Source organism: Myotis myotis, unplaced genomic scaffold (genome assembly GCF_014108235.1).
Source record: "Myotis myotis isolate mMyoMyo1 unplaced genomic scaffold, mMyoMyo1.p scaffold_m19_p_9, whole genome shotgun sequence".
NCBI lineage: Eukaryota > Metazoa > Chordata > Mammalia > Chiroptera > Vespertilionidae > Myotis > Myotis myotis.
The window spans coordinates 89,266,666-89,274,952 of record NW_023416401.1 but is presented as its reverse complement, the minus strand read 5'-3'; the positions used below and the strand labels follow the sequence as shown (position 1 = coordinate 89,274,952).

At 53.3% G+C, this 8,287-nt stretch overlaps 1 protein-coding gene across 1 annotated transcript; it reads left to right on the top strand.

The window, feature by feature from the left end:
- Window positions 1-952: 952 nt before the first annotated feature.
- On the top strand, window positions 953-2,995 carry LOC118662511 (extensin-like). The gene has a single exon (XM_036320981.1). The coding sequence runs from the start codon at window positions 953-955 to the stop codon at window positions 2,993-2,995; it is 2,043 nt and encodes a 680-aa protein (XP_036176874.1).
- Window positions 2,996-8,287: the final 5,292 nt, after the last annotated feature.

The window sequence follows — 8,287 nt, the reverse complement described above, 5'->3', positions numbered from 1 at the left end:
CTCTGACCTGCGCTCCCACCCGAGGAGTGAGACATCCTTTCTAATTGCCGGGAGCCTCCGGGCTTTCCTGGACGCATCCGCTCACTCCTTGCTGCTCTCTTCCTGAGTCAACATGCATGCCCTCCCCTGGAAAAGGCCCTGGGGTCTCGCAGCAGCCCCGCGATCTCGGGACCCGCGACCTCATTAAATGCGGCTCCATTGTCAGGACATCGTTTCCGCTGCTTCCTCGCAATGATGAATACGGGTCCCTTTACATTATGCGATAAGTACGTCCTATGGATCGCCTATGGCAGGAAACAGGCCGCTGTTTATCATATTTCAGTGAGAAATGAGTCCTGAGTCCCCAGACCTCATAAATAACCGCTGAGGATATAGCCTATTTACGTTTGGGGGACTTCCCATACATTCCAGCTCTGTCGGTTTTTATTTTGTCAGGCATCTCGCTGCCGTTAATTCAATTAGTCAGCAGTATGGAGCCCCAGCCGGGGCAGCTGCGGTCACGGGGCCGCCGCCCTCAGGAAGCCAGGGAGCGGCTCCCACACCCACTCCCAGGGCGCGGCTCTGTCCGGCGGCCGCTCCCCTGGGGCCCGCGTGGACTCCTGCCTCTGCCCTCTCTGTCCATCCAGACCACACTCCTCCTCCGCGGCCCAGCTGAATCCACGTCCATGTCCTCCCCGGTGGGCTCAGGGCAGCCGTGAGCTCCTCTGTCGGTTGGAGCATTGGCCGTGCCTGTCCCTGCTCCCGCCCACTTGGCCCTCAGCGGTATAAGTTTCCAGTCTTTGCAAGCAGGCTAGAAATTAATTCCACAAATTCACGGAGGTCAACCTGTGCCTCGGTATCTTCCCCCCGAGCACCAGCGCTGGAACTGGGCATCTAGAAGCTTCAGTACATCTTCCCCACGATTAGAGTGGCGGCTGGGTGTCTGTATTTGGGGCCAGCGCTGTGCACTGAAATGAAGTACAACCGAAGGTTCACAAAGCACATCGCTTGCAGGGAGCCCCAAGCCCGCGCCCAGGCGGGGACTCAGCCTTCGCTCATCCCGCAGGCACACGAGCTGCTCCCCCGGCCCTCCCCCCACGGCGCCACGAGCCGCTCCACCCGCCCTCCCCCCACAGCGCCACGAGCCGCTCCACCGGCCCTCCCCCCACAGCGCCACGAGCAGCTCCACCGGCCCTCCCCCCACGGCGCCACGAGCAGCTCCACCGGCCCTCCCCCCACGGCGCCACGAACCGCTCCACCGGCCCTCCCCCCACGGCGCCACGAGCAGCTCCACCGGCCCTCCCCCCACGGCGCCACGAGCAGCTCCACCGGCCCTCCCCCCACGGCGCCACGAACCACTCCACCGGCCCTCCCCCCACGGCGCCACGAGCAGCTCCACCGGCCCTCCCCCCACGGCGCCACGAGCAGCTCCACCGGCCCTCCATCCACAGCGCCACGAGCTATTCCACCCGCCCTCCACCCACAGCGACACGAGCTGCTCCACCGGCCCTCCACCCACAGCGCCACGAGCTATTCCACCCGCCCTCCACCCACAGCGACACGAGCAGCTCCACCGGCCCTCCATCCACAGCGCCACGAGCTATTCCACCCGCCCTCCACCCACAGCGACACGAGCAGCTCCACCCGCCCTCCACCCACAGCGACACGAGCAGCTCCACCGGCCCTCCACCCACAGCGCCACGAGCTATTCCACCCACCCTCCACCCACAGCACCAGGAGCCGCTCCACCGGCCCTCCACCGGCCCTCCACCGGCCCGCCACCCACAGCGCCACGAGCTATTCCACCCGCCCTCCACCCACAGCGCCACGAGCAGCTCCACTGGCCCTCCACCCACAGCGCCACGAGCTATTCCACCCACCCTCCACTCACAGCGCCACGAGCAGTTCCACCGGCCCTCCACCCACAGCGCCACGAGCTATTCCACCCGCCCTCCACTTACAGCGCCACGAGCAGTTCCACCGGCCCTCCCCCGGCCCTCCCCCCACAGTGCCACGAGCTGCTCCACCCGCCCTCCACCCACAGCGCCACGAGCTGCTCCACCCGCCCTCCACCCGCCCTCCACCCACAGCGCCACGAGCAGCTCCAGCCGCCCTCCACCCACAGCGCCACGAGCTGCTCCACCCGCCCTCCACCCACAGCGCCAGGAGCCGCTCCACCGGCCCTCCACCCACAGCGCCACGAGCTGCTCCACCCACCCTCCACCCACAGCGCCACGAGCCGCTCCACCGGCCCTCCACACACAGCGCCACGAGCCGCTCCACCGGCCCTCCACACACAGCGCCAGGAGCCGCTCCACCGGCCCTCCACACACAGCGCCAGGAGCCGCTCCACCGGCCCTCCACACACAGCGCCAGGAGCCGCTCCACCGGCCCTCCACACACAGCGCCACGAGCCGCTCCACCGGCCCTCCACACACAGCGCCAGGAGCCGCTCCACCGGCCCTCCACCCGCCCTCCACCCACAGCGCCACGAGCCGCTCCACCGGCCCTCCACACACAGCGCCAGGAGCCGCTCCACCGGCCCTCCACACACAGCGCCACGAGCTGCTCCACCGGCCCTCCACACACAGCGCCACGAGCTGCTCCACCCGCCCTCCACCCGCCCTCCACCCACAGCGCCACGAGCTGCTCCACACGCCCTCCACCCACAGCGCCACGAGCTGCTCCACCCGCCCTCCACCCACAGCGCCAGGAGCCGCTCCAACGGCCCTCCTCCCACAGCGCCACGAGCTGCTCCACCCGCCCTCCACCCACAGCACCAGGAGCCGCTCCACCGGCCCTCCTCCCACAGCGCCACGAGCTGCTCCACCGGCCCTCCACCAGCCCTCCACTCACAGCGCCACGAGCTGCTCCACCGGCCCTCCCCCGGCCCTCCCCCGGCCCTCCACCGGCCCTCCCCCCACAGCGCCACGAGCTGCCCCACCTGCCCTCCCCCCACAGCGCCTACTGTGCAGCAGCGGCTCTCGCAGCGCTGCTGGCATTTGAAAAACTGTAACTAACGGTAGAGCCTATCCAGGAGATTGTGCTGTCATTCACACGCTCGCTTGCTTTCATCAACCTTCTAACTGAAGCGTCTTTGGAATGCAGGTGTGGCTCCTTGACACGGCTGAAAGGGAGCCCGAAACACTGGTTTCCTCGTCGGGCTATTCGGTATGGACGTGGGACACGGGACACAGGACGCGGGAGTCTCCTGGTGTCCGCGGCTCCGCCCGCACGTCCACGGGGGAAGGTGTAGAAAGAAAACCACGCATCACGCCTGCTGGGTCTTTCCAAAGGAAGCTTCGTGGGGAAAGTCTAACGTTTGAATAAGAGGCTGTGAGCGTTGGCGCAGGTGGGAGTGCAGCTGGCAGCCCTGATCACTTGTTCGCGGGAAAGTGAGGAGCGTGCCATGGTCGGGAGCGGAGAAGGCATGGGCAGGGCCTGGCTGAGCAGCCCATTGCCAGGCCGGCTGCGGCCTCCCGTGGGCCCTCAGCAGGGGGGGCGGGGGGGGGGGGGGGAGCTGGGGCATTTGTTGAAGTTAAGAAGCCGGTGATCTGATGCGGACGTGAGCACATTTTCACGGAGAAGGGTCATACTTTCCACTTCAGAGCTGGCGTGGATCTATCCGTCCGCAAGGGCTGCCGTAAAAAAGTTCCAGAAGCTGGGGCTTAGCAAAGTCCCAGGCCCAGATGTGGGAAGGGCCTGCCAGGCCTCCCCAGTGCCCCCCGCGGCAGCAGCTTTTGGCCCTCCTTGGCTTGTAGAAGCACCCCACCTCTGTCTCCATCCTCACCAGAGCTCCTCTGTGTGTGTGTGGGTGTGCTCATGTGTGTGCATGTGTGTGCATGCACACCCGTATGTGTGTGCGTGTGTGCAAGTGTGTGCAAGTGTGCGTGTGTGTATGTATGTGTGTATGGCCCCAAGCTTCCCCTTGTTAAGGACATACTGGTTTATGGCTTGCCCTAAGGACTTCATCGTAACTTGATCGCCTACAAAAATCCTATTTCTAAATAGCTTGCCCGCTGCGCTTCAGAGCCTCGGTACCATTCTTCCTGCACAATTTCTGCACAGCGAGGCATGTGGACTCCAGAGTCTGCCTGCGGCGCATCGGGAAGCAAGTGTGACCAGGTCTAGTGTGTGCCAGGCACCCGCGACCTTTCACGGGGCGACGCGGTCAGAGGAAGCATCTGAATGCTGGGAAAACTGAAAAGCTGTTGAAAACCACGGAAATGAACACTGGCTCCAGTTAAAAGAATAAGCTGCCGTGTTCCCGGGCAGGTAGTTGAACATGTTAGGGAAGAAAATGCTTCATCTCTTCCATTGAAATGTCACTCCCGGAACGAACAGGAAACTGAGACAAGCGAGGAAATGGCCATCAGAAATTTTCATGTGAAAATTGTTCTCTGCAAGTTCGATATCCTGTTTGAGTCCCTGATGAAAGAGATGAATGAACAGCTTCATTGCTTCCGGGGCTACAGGGATGAGAGGTGGAGAGGGCCCCTGTCTGGGGTCCTGTCCAGGCTGAACATGAGATGGAGTTAGATTGTCACAGACTGACACCCTCAATCCAGCCCCTTCCCCCATTTTTCAAGACCTTTAATAGACAGATGGCTGACGGGTAACAGCCTGATCGTAGTATGACTTTTAACAAATCTATGTGAATTGATCCACTTAGATAGCTCACTGAATATTCAAATACTGAAATATCAGTGTATGGCATCATGGTGAGACTAGAAATCAGCCCCATTTTGAAACAACAATATTTCAATTAAAATATCTTTTTTTTTTAATATGTTTTATTGATTTTTTACAGAGAGGAAGGGAGAGGGATAGTTAGAAACATCGATGAGAGAGAAACATCGATCAGCTGCCTCTTGCACACCTCCTACTGGGGTTGTGCCCGCAGCCAAGGTACATGCCCTTGACCGGAATCGAACCTGGGACCCTTCAGTCCGCAGGCTGATGCTTTATCCACTGAGCCAAACCGGTTAGGGCTCAATAAAAATATCTTGATCACAATAATTTTATATCATCTTCAAGGTTTCCAATCAGTTGTTTCCTGTTCTATTTGCAGCTGATTTTAGTCATAATGTAGGGAGACCACCAGGGCCTGAGCTGCAGTTCTCAGCAACTAAAATGAGATGAGATTGAATAACACAGGTTTTTCAAGGAAAAGATAGAGGTTAGACACTTTTGGAATAATTTAACATACAAATAAAAATAGCTCCTATTTGTTTTCTTGTTGTTGTTTATTTTTATTTATTTCAGAGAGAGGAAGGGAGAGGGGAGAGAGAGAGATACATAAATGATGACAGAGACTCATTTGATCGACTGCCTCCTGGACACTCCACACTAGAGTTGGAGCCCAAAACCCAGGCGTGTGCCCTAACAAGGAATCGAACTGTGACCTCCTGGTTCATGTGTCCATGCTCAACCACTGAGCCACACTGGCCAGGCTCTTGGTCTTTTTTTATTGAGCTATAATTTACAGAGAGTGCAGTGCCTAGATCCTTAGGGTACAGCTACAAAACCCTCATGACATCATTCCTCAGCAGAGGAGCAAGACCTGGAGGGCCACATGGCACTGCTCAGCAGTGTGGAGGTCAGAGCCAGTGTGATCAGCTGTTTTTTAACATTAATCTTAGAGAGAGAAGAAGAAAGAGACAGACAGAAACATCAATTTGTTGTTCCACTTATTTATGCGTTTATTGGTTGTTTCTTGTATGTGCCCTGATCAGGGATTAAACCCATAACCTTGGTATGTAGGGACAATGCTCTAACCAACTGAGCTACCTGGCCAGGGCCATATAAGATTTTGATATATTCTAGTTCATTTTTAAATATTTCATATTCCTACCCTGCCAGAGGCTAAAGCAAGCAGCAGTTAGCATCAAAAAGAGACACTGGAAGGCCAATGGACTTTGATATTCGGCAGGGCTGAATATCAGCACTAGACCTGCTGTGATTGCAATGGCTCGAGGCTATTTCCTGACCTGATAATCCTTACATTGTTTACTAAATTTTACCTTTGATCTGCCTGTACGCATTGCTAAAGGGCAAATGAGTATTCAAAGTAAATAAAAGGAGACAGAACAGTCTCTTCATGAAAGAGGTTCCACCTGGCCCCCCATGCCTTCTAAATTCATATTTCCTGTATAGCATTTTCATTTGTGTGTTGGCCCCTCCTTCAGATCCTGGATCTCGCCGTGCAGGTTGTGGCAATTGGCCCCTCGAACAGGGACCTGAGAAGAAGATTCGCCTGAGCGAAAAACAAAGTGAAAAAGGAAAGGTGGAAACTCACCGGCGAAAAAAGCCCGTGCCAGCTTCAGAGTTGCGACCGTAACGGGACAGGGACGTTTCTGGAATCAGCCAGGTTATAAGGGGGAAGAATTTGAGTAAAAGGCAAAAACATTATTGTGTACTTTTAGCTTGCATGCTCAAGGTTAAAGGAATTAAAGTGTCAGAAAGCATTCTCTTACAGTTTCTGCATATTATCATAGAGTATAATCCTTGGTTCCCTGGTGCTAGAACATTAGACCTTGATCTCTGGAAACAAGTAGGTAGGAATTTAAGGAGAAATCAGGCTCAAGGAAAACGAGTGCCCTTGTCCTCTTTCACTATGTGGGCTCTTGTTAAAGCTGTATATTGCCCACTTCATAGTGAGGATCAAAAGTCTACAGAACGCCAGGATTTATCACCGCGCCCTCCTCCTCCTAAGGCAGAGCCTGTAACACGCCTGACCCTCCACCTCTGGGTGGGAAGGCTCACCAACTAGAGAAAGTGGGGCTAACGGTCCACTCAAAGAAAGGACTCCTTAATGCTCTGTCTGAAAATCACCATATGACACCTTGGGACTGGCAGGTTTTAGCTAAAATGACTTTAGACACCAGTCCATGCTATGGAGAGCAGAATATGATGAAATCTGTGAGCAACAGCTGTTTGTGGGTGTTCACTGGGCTGCATTCTGGCTGCAAGTCCTAGGCACTTTAAAACGTCTGAAAGATCCATGAAAAGAACTCTGATTTATTAAGTCTTGTCCACTTGTCTGCTGATTGTTGTTTATCTGTCTTTGTTGTTTAATTTGTTTATTGTTAGTCCATTAAGCGTGCCTCTGATTTATCTTCATAGAAAAGAAACAGTAGGTGGCCAGGCCATCGCTGAATTTCCCCAGAGCAAACAGAATGTGGGGATGGGGAAAGAGAGAATATGAGTGGTGCACACGGCCTAGAACAGGTCCTAGACAAAGGGAGGTAACTAAAAAAGACCCCCGCCCGTTAATGACTAGGTCTCTCGCCTGTCGCCTTTATTGTGATGCTGTAAAGTGGGCGCCCGCTCTCGGAGGCGTTCTTTAAAGTCTCATTTTTGCCATGTTTTTTTGAAATTTGAATAAATAAGCCATTTCTCACAATTTGGAAACGTGTCCAGGACTTCTATACTCGTGGAGAGGAAGAGGCTAGTTTAAGAGAAGGCGCGCCCCACCCAATTTTGGGTGGCCTCTTGGCCTACGCCCCATCTCTTCACAGATGCTATAGAACAGGCCCGAGACTGTTTTTCTTGGAAGATGGTGAAAATGACACAAGGAAAATATACAGGCTGAATTTGGGCAACAAGATTAGTGTTTCCATAATAATGGGCAGTTTTTGAATAATAATAAATAATAAATTCGCATTCCAAGATTGACTCCCAGGTCCCAGGGGTACTCCTGTTTGTATAAAGAAAAGTGAAGTAAAATAATACTTTAACATTAAAGCCACTGAAAGCCAGTGAGTTAACTCTGTTACAGAATTTGCCAAGGAAAATGCCTTGGATAATAATAATTGGCTTTAAAATCTCAAAGTTGTTAAGGCAAAACATATATATATAACTAAAATGAAGGGTATGTGGTAAATCTTTTTCAGTGGTAATTATATATGCCTAAACATAGTTTTAAGTTTGGTAACTTAAAACTTTGGAATTTACTGAATTAAATAATAAAAAATATTAAATATCTAGGTATTTTGAAGTAACAGGATACTAAAATATTAATCTGAGTTTGCCTCATAAGAAAAATCTAGAGGATAGATTTGAATCTATTAACTGAATATGTCTTGTATTTTATTTAAAATATATCCTTAAAAATATGACTATATTACTAATCTGAGAAATACTTATTATTTAACTTGCCACCTAAAATTTGAGGCTTCTAAAAATTAAAAGTTCAAACTAACTTGGGAGAAATTATATGATTGTAATAAGAGAATACATAAAGTATAGAAATTCATTTTTGAGAAAAATAATTCTTGTGTTTTCTCTGAAAAATTAGTAGCTCAAA

What these genes read in the sequence shown, in the direction of transcription:
- LOC118662511 (XM_036320981.1), top strand. Translation starts at nt 953, where the DNA reads ATGAAGTACAACCGAAGGTTCACAAAGCACATCGCTTGCAGGGAGCCC.